This window comes from Alosa sapidissima, chromosome 16 (genome assembly GCF_018492685.1).
Source record: "Alosa sapidissima isolate fAloSap1 chromosome 16, fAloSap1.pri, whole genome shotgun sequence".
NCBI lineage: Eukaryota > Metazoa > Chordata > Actinopteri > Clupeiformes > Clupeidae > Alosa > Alosa sapidissima.
Window position 1 is genome coordinate 25,649,971 of NC_055972.1, and position 27,894 is coordinate 25,677,864.

At 46.1% G+C, this 27,894-nt stretch overlaps 2 protein-coding genes across 6 annotated transcripts in view; both read left to right on the forward strand.

The window, feature by feature from the left end:
- heatr5b (HEAT repeat containing 5B) overlaps positions 1–27,894 on the forward strand; it is a 50,757-nt gene that overhangs the window by 10,529 nt on the left and 12,334 nt on the right. For 4 of the 5 annotated variants that reach the window (XM_042066391.1, XM_042066394.1, XM_042066393.1 and 1 more), the window contains exons 15-36: positions 261–424; positions 736–911; positions 1,323–1,428; positions 1,713–1,903; positions 2,518–2,677; positions 3,073–3,262; positions 4,949–5,118; positions 5,884–6,031; positions 6,124–6,303; positions 6,747–6,995; positions 8,808–8,989; positions 9,349–9,417; positions 10,587–10,766; positions 10,953–11,193; positions 13,351–13,599; positions 13,916–14,043; positions 16,164–16,308; positions 16,549–16,821; positions 18,463–18,687; positions 20,731–20,882; positions 21,440–21,653; positions 24,391–25,810. In XM_042066391.1, the coding sequence (XP_041922325.1) occupies positions 261–424; positions 736–911; positions 1,323–1,428; positions 1,713–1,903; positions 2,518–2,677; positions 3,073–3,262; positions 4,949–5,118; positions 5,884–6,031; positions 6,124–6,303; positions 6,747–6,995; positions 8,808–8,989; positions 9,349–9,417; positions 10,587–10,766; positions 10,953–11,193; positions 13,351–13,599; positions 13,916–14,043; positions 16,164–16,308; positions 16,549–16,821; positions 18,463–18,687; positions 20,731–20,882; positions 21,440–21,653; positions 24,391–24,698 (4,100 nt within the window). In that variant the 3' untranslated portion in view covers positions 24,699–25,810. Of the gene's footprint in view, positions 1–260; positions 425–735; positions 912–1,322; positions 1,429–1,712; positions 1,904–2,517; positions 2,678–3,072; positions 3,263–4,948; positions 5,119–5,883; positions 6,032–6,123; positions 6,304–6,746; positions 6,996–8,807; positions 8,990–9,348; positions 9,418–10,586; positions 10,767–10,952; positions 11,194–13,350; positions 13,600–13,915; positions 14,044–16,163; positions 16,309–16,548; positions 16,822–18,462; positions 18,688–20,730; positions 20,883–21,439; positions 21,654–24,390; positions 25,811–27,894 lie in introns of those variants that run through there. The other variant, XR_006023414.1, reaches the window with a different exon arrangement.
- LOC121685714 (striatin-like) overlaps positions 26,808–27,894 on the forward strand; it is a 43,482-nt gene continuing 42,395 nt past the window's right edge. The window contains 1 exon segment of the mRNA XM_042066395.1: positions 26,808–27,184. Coding sequence (XP_041922329.1) covers positions 26,972–27,184 — 213 coding nt within the window. The 5' untranslated portion in view covers positions 26,808–26,971.

The window sequence follows — 27,894 nt, forward strand, 5'->3', positions numbered from 1 at the left end:
TTACTGTGATATGTCTGGCTTTCCAAGAGTGCTATCATTCATATGACCATTTAGTACCGGTAAATAGTTTTTGTGAATATTTTACATATTTATGATTTCCTTTTGACTCGTTTGTCAGAGTCATCTGTCTTCCCCTCACTTTTATAAAAAGTTAGAGCATCCAGTCCAGTCAGGACTGTCAGAGCCCTCACACTCTTCAGTATCAGATATCCGACTGATTGGAGGATCGAGCTCTCACTCTTCCCCTTCCCTTTCCACAGGCAGCTTTAATGCCCTGCTGAGAGAGCTGGTCGCAGAGTTCACCCTGACGGACAACTCGGCCAACACCACCACCTCCCTGCTGCGCTCTCTCTGTCACTATGATGACAGTGTGCTCATGGGTTCCTGGCTACAAGAAACGGACCATAAGTCCATAGAGGATCAGGTCTGACTCAAGTCCTTCAAAGCTAAAAATGATGCTGGCTAGCTAACTACATTTGACAATACAGTCAGTTATGATTACAATACACACCGTGATGAAATGTTTTGAAAATAGTTGTTTTTTTCCTGTGAAATGGACGTGCCTTTCTACAGTTCAGTTGTACATGCACGCAAGACCCTCTATTGATGTCGTATCCGTAGTTCTGTTGATAGACTGGTGGAAATGTGATCTGGTTCAAAGAATTCTAAACGGAACCGGTTCAAGAATCAGTTCTCTGTTGGTTGTAAAATTGTTGTCCTCTCGGCCCGTCACAGCTGCAGCCCAACAGCGCCTCCGGCAGCGGCGCCCTGGAGCACGACCCGTCCTCCATCTACCTGCGCGTCCCTGTGGGCGAGGTCATCCCTGGGCCCCTCCCCCTGGGCGTGTCCGTCATCGACGCCTCGGTGGCGCTGTTCGGCGTGGTCTTCCCTCACGTCTCCTTCAAACACAGGTGAGGTTTCATAGAAAAGCAATTGCTCCTCCGCGCTTCTGTAATTAACTATCTGCTGCGTCAACGGGAGAGGACTAATCGTAGCGAGAGAGAGGAGTTTTACCAGAGCAACACATATGTTTAAACTTGTTATGCTTACACCCTTCTGGGCTGTTTGGTGAGGTTGGTTTGGACATTTCCATCTTGTTTTTGTCCTTTTAATCTGTACTTTTGTTAATCAGCACATGTGTAACTCTACTGAGAAATTCCATCGTGCTGTAGAATGTTAACAAATGCATTCCATTCTAATTTAGCTTGTTTTATTCTACTGAACTCCCAAAGGTTCAGATTCTTTGGAGTTTTTTTTTTTCTGCAGTTCTGCAGTTTTTTTCCTATCTATGGGTTTCTAAATCCGTTCTGTGCTCTTGCCAGGCTGCAGATGCTGGATCACTTTGCCGAGTGCATCAAACAGGCCAAGGGGGTTCGCCAGCAGGCTGTGCAGCTCAACATCTTCACAGCAGTTCTGAGTGCACTCAAGGTGTGTATCAGGCAATCTGTTTCCAGATTCTTCTGTGCGAAACGCAGTCTGACATTGCTTGCATAATGAATCCTCGCTGTATCCTTCTGGACTTGGACTGAAACTGTCTTCCTCTCTCAAGTCAATTCAAATTTGCTTCATTAGCATGACTGTAGATACAGTGTGTGGCCAAAGCATAACAATAAAACAGCATATTAACTTCTAATATTAATGTTATCTATTTCTCTCTCTCTCTTTCCCTCTCTCTCTCTCTCTCTCTCTCTCTCTCCCTATGTTTTCTCTAGGGTCTGGCTGAGAATAAGAGTACGCTGGGTCCTGAGGAGGTGCGTAAGTCCGCGCTGGCGCTGGTGATGGGCGCGCTGGACAACCCCAACCCCATACTGCGCTGCGCCGCTGGGGAGGCCCTGGGCAGGATGGCCCAGGTGGTGGGGGAGGCCACCTTCATCGCCAGGATGGCACAGGACAGCTTTGATAAGTACGACATGCCTTACATTAATTCACACACAGGCATACACACACACAGGCATACACACAGACAAGCGCACACAGGCACACAGGCACACAGGCACACACACACACACACACACACACACACACACACACACACACACACACACACACACACACACACCCACACCCTGATTGACTAAGATCCCAAATAAAAGAGCACTATGGACTCAGTATAAACCCTCCAAACTGCAAATTCATTTTTAAAAAACACTGTTATCTCGTTCAATAAAGCAATCCTCATTGCACACTACTACTACATCAGCTTTATTTTGCGGGGATATTGGGTTTAAACAATTAAAAACCTTTAGTAAATCAGTCACACACATACATAAACACATAAACACACAATTTCTACACACATTTTACTAGCTTTTTTTTGTCATTTGTTACTTTTATTTTATACATTTTAGAACTACGCTGCCACATCTCTATATAACACAGGAATAAGTGTAACCATCCTTCTATTTAGCCTCTGAGGGTCTTCTGATGGGGTGTGTGTGTGTGTGTGTGTGTGTGTGTGTGTGTGTGTGTGTGTGTGTGTGTGTGTGTGTGTGTGTGTGTGTGTGTGTGTGTGTGCAGGCTGAAGTCTGCGCGAGATGTGGTGTCGAGGACGGGTCACTCCCTGGCCCTGGGCTGTCTGCACCGGTATGTGGGCGGCATCGGGTCGGGCCAGCACCTCAAGACTAGTGTCAGTATCCTGCTGGCCCTGGCTCAGGATGGCTCCTCACACGAAGTACAGGTACAGCCGCAAGGAATGCTCACTTCTTTGACTTCTTTCTGACCTTTGACCTCTTTTGCCACTCTTACCACTCGCTGACCCCTGTCTTCTCTGGTTGCTCGTTAACCTGACTGGCCTTCTTCTGAGTCATGAGAGTAGAATATAACCTGTGGAAACAAAGTCTAAGTAATAGGATTCCACATTTTGACTCTTGAGGTAATGTTGTATTGTTGTCTTTGTTAATACATAGTCACAGATCTGGCATAATCGTTAAGATGATTGTACTGATGTGCACTCTTTTACCGAAATTAGTTTCACTTTTTGGTTACCTTTTGTAAACTGTGAAACTGAACATTTACACATTTCGTTAGTGTATTAACTGGCCCTACATTTATTGTTGTTCTGCGTGTTTACAGACCTGGGCGCTGCACTCTCTGGCCCTGATTGTGGACTCCAGTGGGCCCATGTACCGGGGTTACGTGGAGCCCACGCTGTCTCTGGTGCTGACGCTGCTGCTGACTGTGCCCCCCTCCCACACCGAGGTGCACCAGTGCCTGGGCCGCTGCCTGGGGGCCCTCATCACCACCGTGGGGCCCGAGCTGCAGGGTGAGGAAGAGGAGGAGGAGGAGGCCGCTCGTTTGGGGAAATACACACTCAAAACACTTTCCAAAACACTTCCACTTTGTGAACACACACACACACACACACACACACACACACACACACACACACACGCAACCCCGACCGACTGGTTAGTAAGGCTGGCTGAAGATTTGTGCCTACTCGTTTTATGAGTGCTGCCTGTGTGTGTAAATGCGTACTCACGGGTTGATTGGCTGGAGTAGTGTATTGCTTGAGCTGCTTTATCATTTCCCATTTTAAGAGCCATGAAGATGTTTTTCTTGCAATCACTTTTTAGCTAAACACATGCTCAGATGGGGATTCATTTACAGAAAACATAATGACGTTATAGCTCCATTTACAAAATGTATTTATTATGCTCATTTAGGGCATTTGTTTTAATTAGGAAATCACTAGCAATAAAGGAAAAAGTCATGGGCCTGAAATCAGTAATATCGTAAAGTTGTTGTGAGAAATATATTACGTGATGGAAGCCGTCTTTTTAATTGCTTACATTATGTCTATGTGGTAATTTGTATTTTTGGGGGTCTTTTTGCCTTTATTCAGATAGGACCGCAAAGAGTGACAGGAAGTAAGTGGGAGAGAAGATGGGGTGGCATCAGGAAACGTGGGATCAGTGGGCACCTGGATCCGTATATGGTACGGGTGCTGTAGCCTGCTGCACCACAGTGACCCCAAGAATAGTCCTATTTCGTTCTTTGGCTGTCACTGTGATTCTGTGAACAGCGTGGGGAAAGAGCTTCACAAGTAGTTAGAAGTGTCAACCTAAGTGCGAGCTGGCAGTGACTTAGCAGTGGTAATAAACAAGCCTTTTGAATGACTCAGGTCTGTGGGAGAGGACTGGTGTAAGATATTAAAACAACTTCTTTTTTCAATTACTACATTACACATTCATTATTTCTATGGTTATAGTTATATTACACATTCACGATATCTATGGTTATGGTCACATTCATGATATTTATGGTTATGGTTATGGTTATAGTTCTTGGCAGACGCTTTTGTCCAAAATGACATAGAAAAACAAGCCTACATAAAAATACTAAAGATGGCAATAGATTTAAACATTTTAACAGTAGCAAATCATCTTTATAACAATAACTATAAACGTATACATGCCATGATACAAGGTGATCTATAAATTTTTTTTGAAAATCCCAAAGCTACTCATGGAACAAAGGGCATCAGGCAAATCACTCCACCAACGAGGAATGACAGATGAAAAGAGTCTTGACTGTGTGTTGATGGAAGGCCGACACACCAGGCGCTCATCAGAGGACAGCAGTGGAGGAGAGGGTATAAAGCTGGGCAGTAGAATAAGGCGCATATCCACTGTCCTGTGGGTCAGAGTGAAGGATTTGAATTTCATTCTGGATTCTATAGGAAGCCAATTCAGAGTACCTAGCAGAGGAGTTGCATGTGTCTTTGGTCTTGTCTCTCTCTGTTAGATAATGGAGCCACTATCTCCACCGTTCACTTGACATGTCTGGTGGGCTGTACCATCATACAATGTTACGTTTGTCACAGTAGACTTAACCTGTCATTCAAATGAGGGTCCCTACTAGTCTCAATCCATCTCTCTGGTCCCATGTGCACTGTGTCACTGTCGGGTAGGTAATTGAATCCTTCTGTCTTGTCTCTCTCTGTTAGGTAATGGAGCCACGATCTCCACCATCCGCTCGTCATGTCTGGTGGGCTGTGCCATCATGCAGGACCACTCCGACTCGCTAGTCCAGGCGGCCGCCATTTCCTGTCTGCAGCAGCTGCACATGTTCGCCCCGCGCCACGTCAATCTGTCCAGCCTTGTGCCCTGCCTCTGTGTAAGCACGCACACACGCAGACACACACAAACACACACCACGCACGCACGCACGCACGCACACACACACACACAAACACATACACATGCATACATACACACACACACACACACACACACGTACTAGACATACAAACACACACTGGTAGACACAGGGCCACTTGTACGCTCAGATAGACATGTATACAGACCTCTACATGCAGACAAATAATGTGTGTGTAAACACAGAAGTGCACCTGTTTATTTTTTGCTTATCTGCTCTTCATAGATATGATCATGTTTTTCCTCGAGATAAGAGTTAAGGCCCATTCACACCAAGAACGATAACGATAACGATAGCTATAAATAAATATCGTTCTCGTTAATATGAATGACGATGTTCACACATAAACTATAACGATAACGATATGAAGAACGATATCGTTGGGGATCACTTTCAGAGCGATTTTCAGAACGATAAAAAGCTAATAGTCAATCAGAACCCATTAAATTTTAACCGTCACATTCATTAACACAAGGAGAGACTTTGTTTATTGTTGTTCAGTGTAAACGCTTTTATCGTTATGGTTATAGTTATCGTTATCGTTATCGTTCTTGGTGTGAATAGGCCTTTGTACTTATTTGCATTTAATTTGTATTTTTGTCTAAATCCATGACTGTTTGTATGTGTGTATATGTCTGTGTGGATTTTTGTGTATGCATGCATGTTTGTCTGTGTGTCTGTGTGTGCGCGTGTGTGTGTGTGTGTGTGTGTGTGCTGGTGCAGGTGCACCTGTGCAGCTCTCACCTGCTGCTGCGTCGCGCTGCGGTGGCGTGTCTGAGGCAGCTGGTCCAGAGAGAGGCGGCCGAGGTGTGTGAGTACGCCATGAGCCTCGCCAAGAAGGCCAGCGACAGCAAGGACAGCGGCTCCATCAGTACGTCACCAGCAGCACCCACACCTGCTGTTATTAAGCAGTCAGTAGTTTATCTTTTATAGTAACTGATGTCTGTGTCCCCTTACTATCAGATTTGAAAATCACCGAGACGGGTCTGGAGGGGGTTCTGTTTGGCATGCTGGACCGGGAGACGGACAGGAAGTTGTGTTCGGACATCCACGACACGCTGGGCCACATGCTCTCGTCCCTGGCGGTGGGGAAGCTGGCCCACTGGCTCAAGCTGTGCAAGGACGTGCTGGCCGCCACCACAGGTACCAGGGGAGCCGTGGGGCGGAGTTAGTCACCATAGGGGGCTTAACCTTCACGGTGGTTTCACAACATGGTTACACTTGTTGTGTTTCTGGCCTAACCTAAATGTTGACAATAAGGTTTTTTTGTAGATTCTCATTTCAGTGAAGTCTTCATATCGAGTCAAGCAAGGTATAAGCCCCTGCATTGATTGGCAATGACACATAAAAGTCTAAGAGCAAACCTAAGAAGGATAAAACATCACAGCGGTACAACAATAAATTAATATTTATTATTGTAAGTGGTAAATGGACTTCATTTATATAGAGCATTCACAGCACGTTGCAGAGTAGTGCTTCACACTCACCCATTCGCTCACATTTTCATACACTAATGGCGGCAGCAGCCATGCAAGATGCCAACCTGCACATCGCCAGTCCCACAATGGCTTTATTCTCCCCCACAGATGTAGGGGGCGCTGTGGGCTTCGAGATGGGGAAGGATGAGGACTCGGAGAAGAAGGACGACACAGACGACGACACCATGTTCACCACGCTGGGCGAGGAGCCCTCCAAGCCCAACGTCGCCCCACGCTGGGTAACGCGGGTGTTCGCCGCGGACTGCCTCTGCCGCATCATCCACCTGTGTGAGAACTCCGACAAGGCCCACTTCGACCTGGCCACCGCCCGCTCGGCTCGGGCCAAAAATCCCAAAGGTAACTGCCACGTGCCACCAGAGGGGGCGCTGTACTGTGAACTGAGGTTACTGGCTTACCCAGGTAACTTCAGCATTAACCGCTAAACTCAAAACCATGGTTACTGGCTTACAAGGTTAGTCTCTTTCAGATCAGAATAGATTACATTTATGTTTACATTACATTTCTTTATTTAGCAAACACTTTTAAAAAGTGACTTACAGATCAGCATATATCAACGCACAAAGTTGACCGGGATAAGTCAGGATCTTGCTTTGTGGCACACCCCTCAAATTCCCTGAAACTCCACCTCTCCCTTGTCAGTCTTTTTGCATTGCTGCGTCACAGTGGAGTAGTTCCTTTTAAAGCTTTTCATTGCACTTGTTTTGGATGTGTCATTGGCCTTGGCTCTTTTGTCATGTAACCTGAAGGTCTCGTTGCATCATGCGTTATTATTAGCGATGAAAAGTGTAATAACTGCACAGAAAGTCATCAGGGTTTATTTAGTGGGTTTATGTTGGACTACCAGCCCCCTTCCCACAGTGTATCAGGGTCTGTTGTGCATTAGAAGAACACTCCATCAGTACCTCCAGCTGTGCTGCCAGCAGGCCACCTCTGATCCTGAACACAGCAGTCAGACCCTGCTCTCCTCTCCTCTCCTCTTCTCCTCTCTTCTTCTCTTCTTCTCCTCTTTTCTCGTCTCTTCTCCTCTCTCCTCCCCTGTCCTCGCCTCCTCTTTTCTCCTGTCTTCTCTTCCTCATCCCTCTCCTCGTTTCTCCTCCTCTGTCCTCTCCTTTCTCCTCCCGTCCTCACCTCCTCTTTTCTCCTCTCTTCTCTTCCTCATCCCTCTCCTCTTTCTTTCCCATTCTTCTCATCTCTTCCTCTCTTCTCTTCTTCTGATCTCTTTTCTCCTCTTTTCTCTTCTGCTCTCTTCTCCTTTCTCCTCCCCTGTCCTCGCCTCCTCTTTTCTCCTCTTCTCTTCCTCATCCCTCTCCTCTCCTCTCCTCTCCTCTCCTCTCCTCCCCTCCCCTCCTGCTGTGTTTTATGTAAGCTGAGCTGACCGGAGCTCAGATGAGTAAGCAGAGAGGAATTGATTCAGCCTGACGGCCGCTGCTCAGCACTTATATAAGCAGCCAGACTCGACTAGCTAGCCAGCGGAGAGAGAGAGAGAGAGAGAGATGCCCATTTGGGAAAAATAGCCGTGACACCAGCACCCCGAACCCTCAGCGAGCTGCTTTTAGTGACCCCCGCTATCCCTCCCCCCAGCATTGTGCACTGTACTGATTGCGATGAACTTTACAGTGGCATTTTTAGTGTTTTAACAAGGACAAGGTTGAAATCAGTTCAGCATCAAAAGGGCACATTAAAGAGGATGCCTTACATGATACCATCTTTTTTTCGTTTTCTATCTGCAACCTGCATTTGATGTCAACTCTCTGATCCAGAAATGTTATATGATCATAGATAGACCATATCAATAAAAGTTCATTATCCACAAATATGTGCTCTGTTTAGAACAATATCTTGTCTCATTGGCGCTTCTCCATGCAATTTATGTATTGTAGTAGTAACGTCACCGACGATGGTCGACCCTGGTTCGATTCCCAAAGCCACCATTGCGAGTCCATGTCGCTCTGGATAAAGGCGTCTGAAATATCAGTCAACAGAAAATACTTTTTCTAAGGTCCTCATTGCTGTAATCTTTTTTCAAGATTTTTGCTGAATTGTTCATGCCCCTCCACCAAAGAGCACCATCTTGGCTTCAACATCATAAGTTCTAAGAAGCTCTCCAGACCTACAGGTTTTCACTGCCCAGTGCTGTGTCGTCCTCAGGTGATTTGCTGGTGCTTCACCTGTCTGACCTCATCCGCATGGCCTTCATGGCTGCCACGGACAACAGCAACCAGCTGCGCATGGCCGGCCTGCAGGCCCTGGAGGACATCATCAAGAAGTTTGCCTCCGTGCCCGAACCCGAGTTCCCCGGCCATGTCATTCTGGAGCAGTACCAGGCCAATGTGAGAGAGGGCGCTGTTCTGCACAAAGCACTCCACTTAGTTTTGAGACATGCTGATTAGTTTTAGACATCATGCACCTGTCAATGCTCATTCATAAATGGTTTGCTTTACTAATCAGATTCTTTTCTCCTTGAACATTATTCCCCCTGCTCCTGTGGCATATTGGGGCTGCCTCTTCATTTTGAAACACACTAATTAATACCTTGTCCTATTTTTAACGTAACGTAACATCAATAAGTAGTTTGCATCAGTGATTTTTATTTCCATTTACCTGCTATTTATGTATATCAGTTTAGTAGTTGCAGTTTCTTAGCTGTCAGATTTTCTACTTAAACCCTGTTCCTTCTCTCCTCTGGCAGGTTGGGGCTGCACTGAGACCTGCCTTTTCCCCCGACACCCCGTCTGACATCACTGCCAAGGCGTGCCAGGTACAGCATTCCTCTCCGTCCTGTTTGTGCTGTGCTGTGTCTGTGCTCTGCTGTACTGTGTGTGTGTCTGTCAGGCTCGGAGGAAGACCGTAACGCCAGTGTGGCCGGCTCTGTGAGCTGCAGCGCGCTCTAATCTGCATCCCTCTAGAGTGCTACAGTATTGAGGCTGTTAGGAATGAGTCTGGCCTGATTTACGTGGGCTTAATGGAAGGATGGTAGTAAATAGACGGCTGTTGGAAAGTGATTCCCTACTCAAGCACTCTTTCTCTCATTCCCTCTTTATCCTCTCTTCTCTACTCTGTCTCTCTATCGTTCACTTATTATCTCTCTCTCTCTCTCTCTCTCTCTACTTCTCAGTCTTCATCCCGGGGCCTTCATCTCTTAGCTCTTTTCTTAATCTCCTCCCTTTGCTTCTCTCCTTCTCTGCCTTTTCTATCAAACTCTCTTATTGGCTTGAGTCGCTCTGTTTCGCTCCCCTCCATCTCCACCCTCAGATCTGCCTGTTGGCAAAGGCCCAGAGGCTGTCCTATCTTCCCCTGTCCCAGCCCTACAGGATAGGATGAGACTCATGTCCGGCCCCCAGTCATGTTTGCCCTTGGACAGAGAGATTTATATTTGCCCTGAAGGAGGAGTAGGAGAAGTAGGAGGAGGTGGAGGAGGTGACGCTGGAGGAGTGAGAGTCCTTGAGCTGTGTGTCTGTGTTCAGACTGCACTCTTTTCTTCTCACAGCCTTGTGACCCCTCCAGTTAATTACCCCCTAGATGAGCCTTTGGGGGCTAAAAAAACAGCTAAGCTACAGATGGCATCCCGTCCACTCACTTCCACTTTCACTTGTTTGATGCTCGTTTAAGAGGCCAGCAATAGATCAAGGCCCCTTCTGAATGAAGGGATAATATCAATTACTTGTTTCCTATTGCCTCTTCTCTACTCTACTGTTGTGACGTTATCATGTTTGGGGAGCAGTTCTGCAACTGTATGATATAACTCTTAGATGATTTTCTGTGACAAAGACATTTTGAATGACAGAACAGAGTATGCCGTTGGTATATGCTGGTGGTGACTAAACATAATATGCTATTATAAGGCTGCGATTTATTTTACAGCCATCTTCACCAGTCGTCTCTCAATGTATTGATCGGCATCGTTTCTCTGTCTGTCACTCTGTACAGGTGTGCAGCACCTGGATCGGCAGTGGCGTGGTCAGCGACCTGAATGACCTGCGGCGTGTGCACAACCTGCTGGTGTCATCGCTGGACAAGGTGCAGGCTGGAAAGGGCTCCTCCAGCCAGCTGTACAGTGAGAGCGCCACCACCATGGAGAAGCTCTCTGTGCTGAAGGCCTGGGCTGAGGTACAGTAAGCACACACAGTGTGAAGTGATCGCAATTAAACTGTTTGGAACAGTCCTCAGCAGAGTTCAAATGTACCTCTATCTCTCTCTTTCTCCCTTCCTCCCTCCTTCTCTCTACCCCCTCTCTCTCTCCCTCCTTCCTTCTCGCTCTCCACCCCTCCCCCTCTCTCTCCCTCTCTCTCTCAGGTGTTTGTGGTGGCCATGAAGATTAAAAAGGAGGCCGAGTCGCGGCCGCCAAAGAGCAGTGGCGGCGAGGAAGATGAAGATGAAGATGCGGGCGAGGAGACGGGCATCCTGCCGCCAGACAGTCTGATCACCCTGGTGCAGCCAGAGCTGCCCGCCCTGAGTAGGCTGTGGCTGGCCGCGCTGAGGGACTACGCCCTGCTCATGCTGCCCGCCGAGTTCGCCAGCCAGCTCCCACCTGATGGTAGGGATGGGCAATTATTCAAAATCAAGTTTCAATTCCAGTTATGACTTCAAATGATTATGAAAACAACAACAACAATATAACCGTGATTATTTTTCAATATTCTGTTTTGCAATAATGCTTTTGTTTCGTCTTGAGCTTTAAATCCAGCGCACCCCATTCCTTTACAGCAGGGGTTTTCAACTGCGCGGAACCAGGGACTACAATTCTGACTAATTATGCAACCCCGGGACCACCACTGAATAAAAATACTGATTCCTACATTGAAACTACATTCCTGAATCCATGGTCACGGACCACTAGCAAAGTCCTCACAGAGCACAAGTGGGCCGCAGACCACTAGCAAAGTCCTCACAGAGCACAAGTGGGCCGCTGACCACTGGTTGAAAGCCCCTGCTTTACAGGGTTACAGGGTTGTATAAAAAATATTGACATTTGTTTTTAAAACATTTTTTCGAAAGGTTAGAACATGCATGGTGTTCCCAAAATCATTTAGTGATCATGTTGAATAATCGTGATTCTATTGACCCAAATAACAGCAGTCTGCATAAGGTTCACATGACCGGTTCCACAAGGAAGTTGGTTCTATAGGGGTGGCATAGGGGTGTTAAAGATAATCAGATGGAAGTGCTGTGGACTGTGGACTCTTACAGTACAGTACAGACTGTGGACTCTGGCAGTACAGTACAGACTGTGGACTCTTACAGTACAGACTGTGGACTCTTACAGTACAGTACAGACTGTGGACTCTTACAGTACAGTACAGACTGTGGACTCTGGCAGTACAGTACAGACTGTGGACTCTTACAGTACAGTACATTTCTCAACCTGGCACACAGACGTACATCATTAGCACTGTGTGTTTCAGGGATATCAGACCCATGATCTTGCTCCACTACCTCCCCTTTGAGTTGATCCAAAGATCCGAGATTGTGCAGGAGACTTTCTAGTTCCTACGAGCTGATCCAAAAGTGCTAAATGAGCTCCCATGTGATCTGTTATGTTCTCTGGTCATATGGTGGTTCTATCATCTACGCATGTGATCGTTCCTATGTGCTGTTTGGCAATGCCAGTCTGAGCACTTTTCTTTCCAGTGAAGCTCCAGGGTAACACTGCACAGTAGGAGTCCCAGCACTCCAAATCCCTGGCCTCTCTCTGAAGGATAGTGTTAAAGGCAGGGATTACGCCTGGCTTTAACTATATTGGGGCAGTTCCTTTTAAATCTCCCTTTGATGAGAGAGTAGCATTGCCCCACCTGCCTATAACCTTTAATCTTCCCCACTCTCTCTGCCTCATTTAAGTCCCATTCCTAACTGTTTAACTTAAACAGCAATTTGGACAAAAAGAGCCCCACTAGATTCCCAGCCTGCTAATTCAAACAGCACCACTAATCTAATGCTCTGTTCAGGTTTGTTGACAGTGTAAGACATCCTAATCTTATTGCAGTAATGCCTTGCCTGAATTCCTCATCACCGAACCTTAGCTGCACACAAGACATGCAGACTCCCCCTTTCAGTAATTTGCGTCTGGCGAAAAGGGACACTACAGACAGCTTTTCTGTTTGTCTGCTACATGTATGGTGTACATTACATTACATTACATTACATTTACACGCTTTTTTAGCCAAAGCGACTAACAACATGGTAAACAGTTTAAGTTTTAGAGCAATTTTCAACAATTTTAGGACAATTTAAAAAACATTAGAGTACAGTAAGAATAAATGCATCAGTGAGTGAAAATGGAGAGGGATGTCCCTGCCCTTGTAGGAACTGGCAGTGTGTACGTATGTGACTCTCCATCATGTCCCTTTAATAATGTCCTTCCAGAGGTGCATGGGTTTAAGTGATGTTAGGTACTGCTTACTAGGTTTGAGGAATGTTGGAAAGCTTCTTTATAATGCTTAGAAGGCTGAATTGTTGAATGGTTCACAAAAGCTCCTATTCTCCCAAGGGGGGAACATCTTAGTTCCACTTCATTTGTGACCTTTTCTGAATGACTGAAAAACGGACTACATCTTCCATTCAGTCCTGCCATCCCTGCTTCTGTTATGGCCACTGTGGTCATACAAATATGAATGATTTGATTCCTCTTTCTTCTACTCCACCCAACCCCATCCCAACCCACCCCCATCGTCCGTCTCCTTCTGCCCTTGTCCAGGTGGGGCTTTCTACACACCTGAGACCATAGACACGGCGCGGCTGCACTACCGCAACTCCTGGGCTCCCATCCTGCACGCCGTGTCCCTCTGGCTCCACAGCACCGGGTTCGGCTCCGCCGAGGGTGCCGAGGAGACCCCCCCTGCCCTGCCCAAAGGCTCCGCGCCTGTTGCTGTGTTCCCGCCGGCCGGACAGGTCCCCAACAAAAGCCAGGAGGAGCTGATTAAGGACCGCATGCATCTGCTTCTAGGTAACATGTCTCTGACACCCATCAACTCAGCTGCCATTGGTAGAGAATGGCATGAAGTGTATTTCGAGTTTTCGTCCAAATGGACTGTAATGTCTGTTGCACTAGGAATTAAGTTATATCTATTGGTCAACTGTTATTGTTTATAAAAGTGCTATTTACTTATTTATTCATTAAAACCTGCGTGTGTAGATTGTTTCTGGGATAGATACTTTTGTGCACTCATGATTTTATCCCGTCTCTCTCCCTATCCCCGCATCATTTTCGCCCTGTCCCTTTGTGTGTCCCTTTTGTCCTCTCTCCCATATGCATTGTCCAGGCATCAGCATCGAGTTCCTGTGTTTCCCGCGACCGGAGGAGCCCATCGAGCACGTCATGTCCTGCCTGCAGGCCCTCTGCACCCTGCTGGACTCCCCCAGCGCCCGCAAGCACATCGCCCAGGATCAGGTGAGGCGGCCGTGCCGAGTACACATTAGGGCTGCAACTAATGGCTATTTTCGCAGCCGATTTATCTGTTGATTATTTCCTTGATTAATTGATTAGTTGTTTTTAGGAAGAAAATGTTAGCCTGGGTGAACCCAGACCAACCTGTTAGCAAATTTGAATTTGCTCTGCAGGTCCGTCTGGAAAATATCCCATTGACACATGCTGTTGCTGACTTGTAAAACAACTCTTTTTTTAATAAACTATCGGTACACTTACTAAGTTCAGTTAATAATAGTTTGGAATAGTCCCTTACAACAGCAAACTTTCCTCCTTGAACTGAACTCGGTAAACTTTCGGTAAACTACTTTCCCCACAACATGGAGGTAACTTTTTAAGGTACAGACTTCTGATACACTTACTAAGTTCTTGATGCTTTGTTTTATGTGAAGGGATCCTATTCATACTACTGCAGAAGTGTGGTGCTATTTTGAGCATTATTAGTGGTTAAAAAATGGCAGTTTGGATACGTTTGGCTCCCTGCCCTCAGCACTGTTAGCCTTTTGGCTGGAAGTGCTAAAGACAGTCAAACTCAGTACTCCATTGGTCAACGTAATCTAGCTCTCGAGGGGGTGTTCAATAGCCTGGCGGGCCATCCTATATCATTGAAATGTATAGTCTGGAATCGAACCATTTACCTCGCTTAATCCAAGGGGCGGGCAGAGAATTGTCTTTCAAACTGCCTAGGCATGCAATAGGCCAGCGCTACGACCATATCCGTATCCGGTCGGCAAAACGGCAAATACATCCTTCTTCGAAAGGAATTACTTAAGTGCATTGTGTTGCTCAACTTTTAAAGAAAAGCACAAGTCCAACTCCTCCAAAGTTGACGCCAACGCTGATTCAAACAACCGCTCTTCGTTAGCCATAGCCACCTTCCTTGTTGTTCACCGTCACAGGACTGTCGTTATCCTGTTAAGCCCGCCTTAAGACTCTAACAAAATAGAGCGCTGTGATTGGATGAAGTCCACTGGGCTCAAATTACTCCGGAGTTACACTTTAAGAGCTTGTTTACATCTCCATTGAACTCCATTTATTTACGTCTCAAATCAGACTCCCTCAGTCAAGTCAGAGAATGGCTCACACATGAGGTCATTGACCTCATGTCAACCCTCTGTTCATAGGACAGGGGACATCTCATTACCACAGCAATGGTGATGATGATGATGATATCATCCGGGTAACAACTGGAGGGAGGGGGGAGGGAGGGACAGAGTTAGACCTCCCAAGGTCAGCAGCCTGAGGGAGGGGATGGCCCTGGCTGAGATGGCACGGTCATGCTCCTATGGAGGTCAACACACACACACACACACACACACACACACACAGCATTTCCCTCAGTGTTAATGAGTAGTAGCAACCCAGTGGCATCCTGCCACATATCCTAGAATTACAGAGCTGAATGTCACATGCGCACACACATACACACACACACACACACACACACACACACACACACACACACACACACACACACACACACACACACAGTTGTGACCTCGCTCCACCAAAGACGCGTTAAGCTTTTAGACTTCATAGAGGACCGTGAAGTTTAAGGCCGCCGAAGGCTGTATTAAAGGCTGTATAGATAGACCGCTCCCCAGCTAGGCATGTGTCGGTACGGGTTATTGGAAGGTGAGTTTTAGCAGCATTCCATGCTAGTAGTTTACAGTATGCTGTTTATCTTTTCATTTTCGTCATGGCCCAAATGAATAGATTAAGAATAGTGGATTGCACCCGGTCCATCCCATCCCATTTTAATTACATTTGGGAGGCCTGATCATTGGTGCAGGCCACTGGGTTCGGCAGGCTGCAGCTGGCAGGAGTGGAGGTTGGGGCGGCAGGCGAAACGGGGCGCAGAGGAGTTTTTTCAGGATCAGCTGAAAATGGAGGAGCATCCTCTCTAGGCGTGCTGATCAAAGCCTGGCAAATTACAGCATGGACTGTGTTACATCATGAATAGGCAGATCAAGACTAAATAGATATTTTTTGCTTAACCTACCACTTTAAATCATGTGTATTATGTAATATAGCTGAAGTAAAGAAGTAATTTGTGTGTTTGTGTGTGTGTGTTTCTCTCCCAGCTGTTGGCGGTGGAACTGTTAAATGTGCTGCACAGGCTGCTGCTGACATGTGACCCTCCCAGTGTGCAGCTGCAGGTGACCGCAGTAGTGCAGGAGACCATCCACTCCGCGCTAGACCATCTTCAACTGCAGCGGTCCAGCTGTAGTGAGTTTACACACACACACACACACACACACACACACACACACACACACACACGCGCGCGCGCACGCACGCCTTGTACCTCACAGACTCTGTCTGGATAAGCATGCCTCTTCTGGGCCCATTCATCCCACTAAAGAAAATCCCCTTTGTGGATTTGGTCCTTTTTTGGGGGCGGGGTTGCTGTGATGGTGAAAATGTGCACTGAATTGGACTCTTCCTGTGTGTGTCCCTTTGCCGTAGGTGTGGAGGAGGGGGAGGAGAAGGAGTCGGCCGCAACCCTCGGGGAAGGAGGCGACAGCGGGGAGCTGCTGCCGGGCAAGTCGCTGGTGTTCGCCGCCATGGAGCTGCTGGTGTTCATCCTGATGCGCCACCTGCCGCAGCTGAACACGCGCGCCGGGGACTCGCCCAGTCACCTGGCCTACCGGCCGCACAGCCTCTCCGAGGAGGGCACGCGCCTGGTGGCCGCCACCGTTGCCATCCTGGCCGAGCTGCCCGCACTCTGCTCTCCAGCAGGTGGGCGACCCCTTCACACACACACACACACACACACACACACACACACACACACGTCTCCCCAGATTGCATGCCCCCGCCCCCCACCACACCCACGAAGACCATATGGTGCTCTGCTGAGGAGCTCACAAACACGCGTAGTTACACATGGATGCCCATGTATGCACATGAGTTAATACTTTGCACTGACATGCATGCGTTCATGGACAGTGCACATTATGACAACAGAGCATAAGTCAAGGGAAATGTACATGCGCACACACACACACACACACACATATATATGAGTGTGTGTGTGTGTGTGTGTGTGTGTTGGTGATGTATGCTATGCATGAGTACATCCTTTCAGAGAAATACAGAACACATAAATAACATGAAATAAATACCTGGCACAGAAACACTGGTCAACTCATACAATCACTGAAGCTGCTGTATAAATGTCCTTTTTGTTTAAATCCCTCCTCACTAATCTGCAGACTCTGTAGTACTTTCCCGTCTCCTCTGTTGTGCTGTCTGTATCTGGGTGCAGTGCTTAGTGCCAGACAGGTGTAGGTAGGTGTTCCACTTTCCTTCCAGGGACAGGTGGACTGTGGGAATCCTCTGTCTGGTCAGGATTAGGTACCGCAGCAGAGGCTCTCTGCGGCCTGGACAGCTGCCTGCTGCGTGTTTGATGCCTGGAGCCGTGCCCACTGTGCTAGACTTGAGTCATCCCCATCATGGCTATTATTAAACAGGCTATAAATGAGATTTTTTCCCCTACAGACAAGATGCTGAGTGTATCATCTCTAAATGGTCAGAATAACACACACATATCAGCATAAATTGAAAATGTAAGAACAAGTATGGCAATAGTGGCTATTATTTAACGGGCTGTAAATGATTTTTTTCCTACAAACAAGATGCTGAGTGTATCATCACTAAGTGGTCAAAACAGCACACAAATATCAACATGAATTAAACATGTTGGCAATTATGGCAAATTTACAAAGGGCTTTACTCTGGACTTTTACAGGAATCAGTTCCTTACAAATTGTATATAGTATATATACTTTTTTGATCCCTTGAGGGAAATTTGGTCTCTGCATTTAACCCAATCGGTGAATTAGTGAAACACAAACAGCACACAGTGAACACACAGTGAGGTGAAGCACACACTAATCCCGGCGCAGTGAGCTGCCTGCTACAATGGCAGCGCTCGGGGAGCAGTGAGGGGTTAGGTGCCTTGCTCAAGGTAGTGGTGGGGGGGGGGGGGGGGGGGTTGGGGGGGTAAACTATGAATTCTGTGATGGTGGACTGCTCCATGCCGTATCGGATTTTTAAAAAAGCCATTCAGGACATGTTTGTCCTGATTGTCCAATGTTTATAACAATACCAGTGGTTTTAAATGGTTCCTAGAGTGTTGATCGTGAATGCGTATAATACAGTGTGATTTTTTTAATGTTAAAAGTTGCAATTGGTGAATAAACTGTCTTGAGATGTGGATAAACTTTAATAAGAGGCGGATAAACAAACTCTATTTCTGAAATTTCAGAGTTGGATAAACTGCGCTTACTTGCATTTAGCCTCCACTACAGCCCTGGTTGCCTCCTCTAAATGGAGAGAGAGTGAAGCCTGTCGTATGTTTGTTCCTCACCCCACCAGGAAGCATGACCATTCTGCCCACCGTGCTGTTCCTGATCACCGGTGTTCTGAGGGAGACGGCGGTGAAGACTCCGGATAATTCCGTGCCGGTGCCCGTGTCCGCCGCCCTGCAGGGCATCAAGACCATCATCACGTCTCCGCTGGCGCGAGCTGAGAAGACACACACACAGTGGACCAGCCTGGTCTGGAGCAGCCTGGCGTCTGTGCTGGAATATGCTCAACCTGGTGAGACACACACACACACACACTCACTCACTCACTCACTCACTCACTCACTCACTCACTCACTCACTCACTCACACACATACACACTCACTCACTCACACTCACACATACACATACACATACACATACACATACACATACACATACTCACTCACTCACTCACTCACTCACTCACTCACTCACACACATACACACTCACTCACTCACACATACACATACACATACACATACACATACACATACACATACTCACTCACTCACTCACTCACTCATACACATACTGTACACACACTCACTCACTCACTCACTCACTCACTTACACATACACATACACTCACTCACTCATACACATACACACACACACACTCACTCACTCACTCACTCACTCATACACTTACACACACACTCACTCACTCACTCACTCACACACACTCACTCACTCACTCACTCACACATACACATACACATACACATACACATTCACTCACTCACTCACTCACTCACTGTACACTCACTCACTCACTCACTCACTCACTCACTCACTCACACATACACATACACTCACTCACTCATACACATACACACACACTCACTCACTCACTCACTCACACATACACACACACACTCACTCACTCACTCATACATACACATACACATACACATACACACACTCACACTCACTCACTCACTCACTCACTCACTCACTCACTCACTCACTCACTCACTCACTCACACATACACATACACATACACATACACTCACTCACTCATACACATACACACACACTCACTCACTCACTCACTCACTCATACACTTACACACACACTCACTCACTCACTCACTCACACATACACACACACACTCACTCACTCACTCATACATACACATACACATACACATACACACACTCACTCACTCACTCACTCACTCACTCACTGTACACTCACTCACTCACTCACTCACTCACTCACTCACTCACTCACACATACACATACACATACACTCACTCACTCATACACATACACACACACTCACTCACTCACTCACTCACTCATACACTTACACATACACACACACACTCACTCACTCACTCATACATACACATACACATACACATACACACACTCACTCACTCACTCACTCACTCACTCACTGTACACTCACTCACTCACTCACTCACTCACTCACTCACTCACTCACTCACTCACTCACACATACACATACACATACACTCACTCACTCATACACATACACACACACTCACTCACTCACTCACTCACTCATACACTTACACACACACTCACTCACTCACTCACTCACACATACACACACACACTCACTCACTCACTCATACATACACATACACATACACACACACACTCACTCACTCACTCACTCACTCACTCACTCACTCACTCACTCACTCACTCACTCATACACATACTCACTCACTCACTCACTCACTCACTCACTCACTCACTCACTCACTCACTCACTCACTCACTCACTCACTCACTCACTCACTCACTCACTCACTCACTCACACATACACTAACTCAGACAAACAGACAAATTGTTATACATTTGTATGCATAGAAATATATACACGCACAAGAATAAAATTAGTTAAAATAACAAAATATCATAAACAGCCCTTCAAAAATATTGGTATACACAGACACATGCAAATGAACATCTATTCTGGTAGACATGCAAAGCATCAGGGTCAAGTGCGCACACAAACACACACACAAAACTAGAGGTTTACTGTGAGAGTGCAGACTGCTGGTAAGGCCATCACGTAGTGTTGACAAAAGCAAAAATACATTTGTGGATCGACTCCACATGCAACTCTCTCCCACAAAGTTAAATGAAAACTGGTTTGATAGACAAACGGACAAACAAACCATGCTGAAAACCAAAAAAACTCCTTGGCGGAGAGAATAAAGAAACATTCAAAATGGAAGTTGTGTTATAGGATTCTATTCCCTCTTTATGTCGTGCCTTTTCTCAAGCCCCTCCCACTCATGCCTTGTCCTTAGATGAGTCTCGGCCCAACATGGATGAGGTGAGCATGCTGACGGCCATCACCCTCTTCTTGCGGTCCGCCAGCTCTGAGCTCCTGGGGGTCACCGCCCTGCAGAATGGCTGCATGGACCGCTTCCGCAACGCCCTCAACTCCAGCGACCCCTGGGTATGATGCACATAGACACACACATGCACGCACACACCCAGACACAGACACTTGTGTTTTGGCATGCATATGCACACTCACTCACACAGATGCACAGATTCGCGCGCACGCACGCACACATACATAAACACAAACACACACGCATGTTTGTACGCACACATAAACAGAAACACATATAAATAGAAATACACAACACTCAAACCCACAGACACACACTCACACTTGTGTACACACACTCATATGCATGTGTGTGCAGACACACACCTCACTGTAATCAATTGCATGCTGAGCCACCATTGTCCTATGCGAACACACACCAAGCTCACACAGCCTGCGCATATGCACACAGTACGGACTGAAATCCCCTCTCAGTTTGCCACTAGATTTGTGTGAACTGTCTGCAGCTTAAGGAGTGCTGTCGGATCAGAGTCAGATTTAGACCCTTTGTGTTGCAGATGCCAGATTTTCTCTGACTTAGGCTCATTGTGTGTGTGTGTGTGTGTGTGTGTGTGTGTGTGTGTACATGTGTGTGTGCATCCATACGTCCTAACCCATAGGTCCAGGCCCGCTGTTACCAGCTGCTGATGTCGGTGTTCCAGCACTCCAGCCGCGCTCTGTCCACCCCCTACATCCACGCACTGGCGCCACTGCTGGTGGAGAAGCTGAAGGCGGTGGAGCGCAGCCGGCCCAATAACCCCGCCGAGCTGCAGGCCGTCCAGGAGGGGGTCAAGGTCCTGGAGAACCTGGTGGCTATGGGAGAAGAGCAGAACCGTAAGTCCAGAGTAGAGAACAAGTTTGAAGTTGACATTTAGGGACCCTGTAGTTTAAAGGTGCAGTCAGCGATTGTATGCGTAAGCCTACAACATTTTTTGTCACATTCAGCGAACATCTCTACATAAACAAACGCAACGTCATGCACAAGCACTTACCCCACTATTTAAATGATGGGTGAAGTGCAGAGGTGGGCATCGAGTGAGGTGTCTGGCACATGAACTAAAGCGTTGTCTGGTGTGTGGGAGCACTGCGCTAACCCGCTCATGTTTGCACTTAGCATGTTTGGATGGAGCAGCGCTAATGTGGGCAGTGGTAGTGTAGTGGTTAAGGAGCTTCTGCTAAATGTCGGTCAATGGTAACTGTAACTTTAACATAGGATCTTACTCATGGTGTTGAATTAGCTAATTGATTGTGCTGTTCATTGTTGCATGTTGCCTGACTTTGCACTTTGCCCCTCATTTAAATGAGGGCCCTAGGTAAAGCTGTTGCAAAGTGTGAGTATGCTGGAATACTGGGATTGGGATTGGGACAGGGATTATCAGTGTAGTGTTAATCTATTAAATTTCTCTTCTTTTTAATGACGTGACATTTATAATATCATTCATTCATTGTTTAAAATCTAATAACAGGCATAGTGGAAAATGTGTTGCATGAAATTTAGGAACGGATGTCCAAGTCTATTGGATGTTGTTCTATTATTTGAGAAACTTTCGGTCTGGTGCTCTTTATGGGCTGCTGACTTTCATTTCAACCTCAGCTTCCATTCCAACTCTTGAGTTTTATGTCGATCTTACAGTACACGCTGTCCCACTGTGAAAGTTAAATTTTGATGTACATGTTTTCACAGTTGAATAAATGTATATAAATGTTTGCAGTATTTGGCAGACAGAATTATTATTGTGGAGACTGAAACAGGCAGAACGTTATTAAGTGAGAAGTCATTCATACACACACACACACACAGGCTCTCTCTCTCTTTCTCATCTCTCCTTTGTTTGTCTGAAAGCTCAGACAAAAGTGTGAGTGTGTGTGTGTGTGTGTGTGTGTGTGTGTGTGTGTGTGTGTGTGTGTATCCAGAGATGGCTGGTGTAAAGCATGGCTGTGTGTTAGATGATTCCGATTGGGTCAGTGGAGCCGCTTGTCGTGTCTGCTCTGTAATTGCATCTCGGAGTGCCTCTCTGAACCTGCGCTGAATTCTAAACAGGCAGACACACAGCGCAGCACAGCGCAGCACAGCGCAGCGCTACATCAACTGGCTCATCGCCCTGGAACAGTTTGTGTTACCTCAGTCTGCCCTGTCTAGTGCTTCCTTCTGTGAGAGTGTCCCCACTCCACTCGCAACACCATCCTGGAGGACTCTGAATGGTTATGTGTGTGTGTGTGTGTGTGATGGGAATTTGCACTGTGTGTAAGGGGCAACCCGTTGGATGGGGTTTTCTGCAGCCACCTTTGGTGGACAGGAAGTTGTGACTGTTAGTCATCAGCCTTCTGTGGTAGTGTCATAATGGAGGCAGTGAGAGTCTGTGAGGGGGGGGGGGGGGGGAAGAGAGTGAGAGTGTGTCAGAGAGAGAGAGACGGAGGAAAAAAGAGAGCCTCAAGGAAGAGATTTCAACCCAGTCATTGAACTCTAAACTGATTGAAATGATAACATTAAAAATGTACATAGGATGCCTTACGTTTAAGCTAATATAACAGCTTCGAAGTCATTTTGACGGTAAACTAATTTGTAATTGGGAGAATGGTGCACCTTCCCACCCGTAACCTACCCGTCTACAGAGAATCAACCTCACAGCTTTACTTCCGCAACCTTGAGAAATCATAAATGACTTTGCGCCAATTGTGCAATAGCCTACTATTTGTATGAAATCGAGTAATATTACCTTGTCAGTCGACATGGCTCTTAGGATATTATCTTTGCCTGTTTGTAAACAAATCCACATGTACTGTATCAATGGGTAAGGGTGGAAGCCATAAGTGGTATGTGTAAAATAAAATATGCTCAGCAGCTTGGGGAATCCAGTCGCAAAAACAAACCTGCATTGGATAAAATTAAGTTGTTTGAAGTATAGGTAATTTTGCAATACATTGCTACTTTTCTTTTATTCTAATGTTAAAGACTATTACAGTAGTATTTTGTTTGTTGATCTAATGTTTAAGATGCGTTGGATAAAAGCATCTGCTAAATACCATAATCATAAAACAGCCTTGGGTTGTTTTGCACACATTGTTAAATTTAGGTCCACTGGATTCTGCACAGCTGTCAGGCTAGAGTGGATGACTCAATCTTGGGTCCTCTAGGAGATGGAGTATAATTATATGTAAAAATGGTCATCGCTGCCGCCATTGTGAGCACTCAGTGTGAGCACACAATGAACCTGTCAGTCTCGCCTCACCCACATCTATTGTCAGAACCATAATATCTAATGTTTGCTTCATACCCCTCTCCTTTGGCACTCTGCTTTACTTACATATTCCCTCTGTGTGTGTGTGTGTGTGTGTGTGTGTGTGTGTGTGTGTGTGTGTGTGTGTGTCTGTCTGTCTGTCTGTCTGTCTGTCTGTCTGTCTGTCTGTACGTGCGTCCTGTCACTTCATGTCCCTTTGACACAGTCACTTTCTTTGTTCTCACCTGCCCTTCTAGTCTGATCAGTGACTCACTCACCTGTGTCTCTTGTCTTTTGTCTTCTGTCTTCTGTCTTCTCTCTCTCTCTCTCTCTCTCTCTCTCTCTTTTTTCAGGAGTTCAGTTGCTGGCGCTCCTTGTCCCCACCCTGGTGTCATACCTGCTGGACGAGAACGCCTTCTCTTCGGCTGCGCCGGCCTCCAAGGGCTTGCACAACTTTGCCCTGCAGGACCTGATGCGCATCGGGCCTCTGTACCCAGCCGCCTTCAAAACTGTGATTGGGGCAGCGCCCGAGCTGAAGACCCGCCTAGAGACGGCCATCCTGGCCAATCAGGCCAGCAGCAAGGCCAAGGCAGCAGCCAGGCAGGCCCAGCCCACCGTGCAGGCCGCGCCCACGATCAAACTCAAGACGAGCTTCTTCTGAAGAGACCATATCTTTTCATTCCCACATTGTGTTACTGTGTTTCACTGTGTTTTACTGATATCTGTCACTGGATTGCGTGTGTGTGCGTGCGTGCGTGCGTGCGTGCGTGTGTGTGTGTGTGTGTGTGTGTGTAAAAGAGTGAGTTTGTGTCGCCATTCCTCTGAGCTTTTGAGAGTGCACTCCCCCTAAAAGTGGAAATAATATATACAGTATGTGTACATACGGATTAAAGGGCCTTTTTAATATTGTGTGTCACAGACGCTATATGAAACATGTGCTTACAGCAGTGAATTTGTAAAAGGGATTTTTATTGTTGGAATCTCATTTTCCAGAATGTTCTCCCTTTCCACCCCGAGTCACATGGAACACTGCATTATGAACTGTAATGAATAGAACATTTTCATGAAGCACATTTGAAAGCACTATATCATGGTGTCATTTTCCTCATTCTCAATGAATCACTGACCCGTGTAACTTTAATTGTCACTGTATGTTGTTCTGTCCTTGTTATTTTGCCTTGCTTCCTCCTTGCTTGTTTGTCCTATTTAGATGCCTTATGTTTGTTTTTTTTCCCATTCATTCCTTAGTTAGTTTTTAACAAGAAATCATACTGCAGACTACTTCAGCTAGCTTTGATACTCTTGAGTCAAGCATGGTTCATTTATAACCTTAATGTGGAAAGACTTGCCAATGTTACCATTAAAGCATAGCTTGAAAGGATCATGGAAAAGTCTGTATACAGTTTCCCCATTTCACTAGAGATGCAGGTACATTTTCAGCTGTTTCATGTCAGCTGGTTGCCTTTGTTTTCTTGTGTCATACAAGGCAGTGTCAATGCAGATTTGAAATGCCATTTTATTCCTGCTGGATTAACTTAACATTAATCTATCCATATCAACACTGGTGAAGTATTGCTGATATTGTTTATTGTTTATCTAAAAGCATGTCAGTGATAATGCACAAAAAAGATAAAGTGAATTTACATTTTGTCTTATTGCTTTCCATTTCTTGTTTGTTTTTGCTGTTTGTTTCTTGGACCAGAATGTGAAATAAATGAATGAACTGCACAACAACATTGGAATGGCATTAAAGATATTTATTTTTAGCTTTTACACACTGGAACTGAAGTTTCCATTATTTTGGTTTGTTGTCTTGACGTCTGTTATGAATTCTGTAATATGCTGTGATGGTGCAAAACTGGAAAACACAATAAAGAGACATGAGATGCATCAGAGCTGATCACGCCATGTCTAGATATTCACCTGTCTGAATCAGTTTTCTCCTGGGGAAGCAGCTGAGAGGATATGGCTTGCCCGAGACGAGCACAAATAATAGGCTACATCCACCTAATCCTAATTTTCAAGCACATTCTGTCTTTAAATACCACAGTGTCAGTTATTCACAGGGGCAGCCGTGGCCTACTGGTTAGCGCTTCAGACTTGTGACCGGAGGGTTGCCGGTTCGAACCCCGACCAGTAGAAAGCGGCTGAAGTGCCCTTGAGCAAGGCACCTCCCCGAGCGCCCCTGTTGTTGCAGGCAGCTCACTGCGGCAGGATTAGTGTGTGCTTCTCCTCGCTGTATGTTCACTATGTGCTGAGTGTGTTTTACTAATTCACGGATTGGGATAAATGCAGAGACCACATTTCCCTCATGGGTTCATGGGAGTATATATACTTATACTTACTTATTCTGCCAGAGGAATTGATATGAATAGGAACGGTATGTCCACATAACTGATATGAATACCGTTAATGGATCATTTCAACGTTGATTATTAAGTGTTAAGTGTAATATTTGATTTCAATGTGATCAACAACTAGAAGCTCAAATGCATGAGGATATTTGCGTTGAATTGAATGTGACATGATTATGATCATTATGACTTTTTGTACAAATTAATATAATGATGCTTTATTTGTGTTTGATATTAAAACTATCTTGGCTTTATTATGTTGATCAACTTTACTTAAACATGTGTACACAAGCATATTTTGTAAGCTGCATCCTTTTGTCTCTGCAGGAACGTCGCCACAAGCCTCGACTAGCGTCTCAAGAAACGCCCACTCACTTGTGGGCGTGAGTATGCGGGCTGACGTCATTGAATGGCAGCTGGCTGTCAGAAATTGAGTTTGCTCTCCCCCAGTTCAACTCGCCGTTGGCAGATTCTACGCTACGCTCTCAGTGCGGCGCATATCTTGAGAGAACTAACGTTAGCGGCGGAGGAGAATCTTCACAGAAACGATTTGGTACCGTGTTGTTACCCGAGCCCGGCCATGGACGAACAGGCAGGGCCCGGCGTCTTTTTTAACAATAATAACAACTCGATATTGCAAAGTGGAGGAAAAGGACCACTGCCCGAAGGCGATGGAGGGGAGGCGGTAAGGGCTCAGTACAGTATCCCGGGGATCTTGCACTTCCTGCAGCACGAATGGGCCCGTTTTGAAGTGGAACGAGCACAATGGGAGGTGGAGCGGGCCGAATTACAGGTAAGAAATGCTGATGTCTGTAACTATCTTTATGGCCAGGGCTCGTGCGCGCAGTGAAGTGCACACGATGGTCAAGCAAGCCTGATAAACATTGTTGTGGCAAGTCACCACCCGCAGCTCATGGGGTCAATTCAAGCTATCTCACCAGTGAGTTACAGAAGAATTCGAAAAGAATAACTTGCATTTGAACTCCTCGCTAGAAATGGTGTGCAGTGAGCATCCGTTTTTTTTCAGTGGAGCATCCAACTTCACCTCTTCAATAACCTCACATTATGAACTCACTCCATCACGCTTACATACACTAGATTCCTCTGGGCAGAACTGTGGAGTAGCTACTGGAATGCTGAATGCAGTTTCCCACAGTTTACTACATTTATCAAAACGCTCAATCTGGCAAAAGCAGACACAAGACAGTAATGTTATTCTTTGCTAGTTATCTGATAACTAGTTGAATTCGATGGGAACAAAGTATCCCTTTCTGCGTCGTAAGCGTTTACATTACAGTTTAATGTGTTCCATATGTTGTAGTATAAATAACTTTTTGTTCTTATACATTCTTATAATTTATGCGATTTCAGCGCGTGTATTTGCTTGCTAGGCATCGGCAAGCTATTCCGCTTCCAACCTTTGTCATAAACAAATGTAACAGTTAGCCTGCTAGCTAACATAAACGTTAGCCTCCGAGCTATAAAATTGAGGAAGCTGCTAAT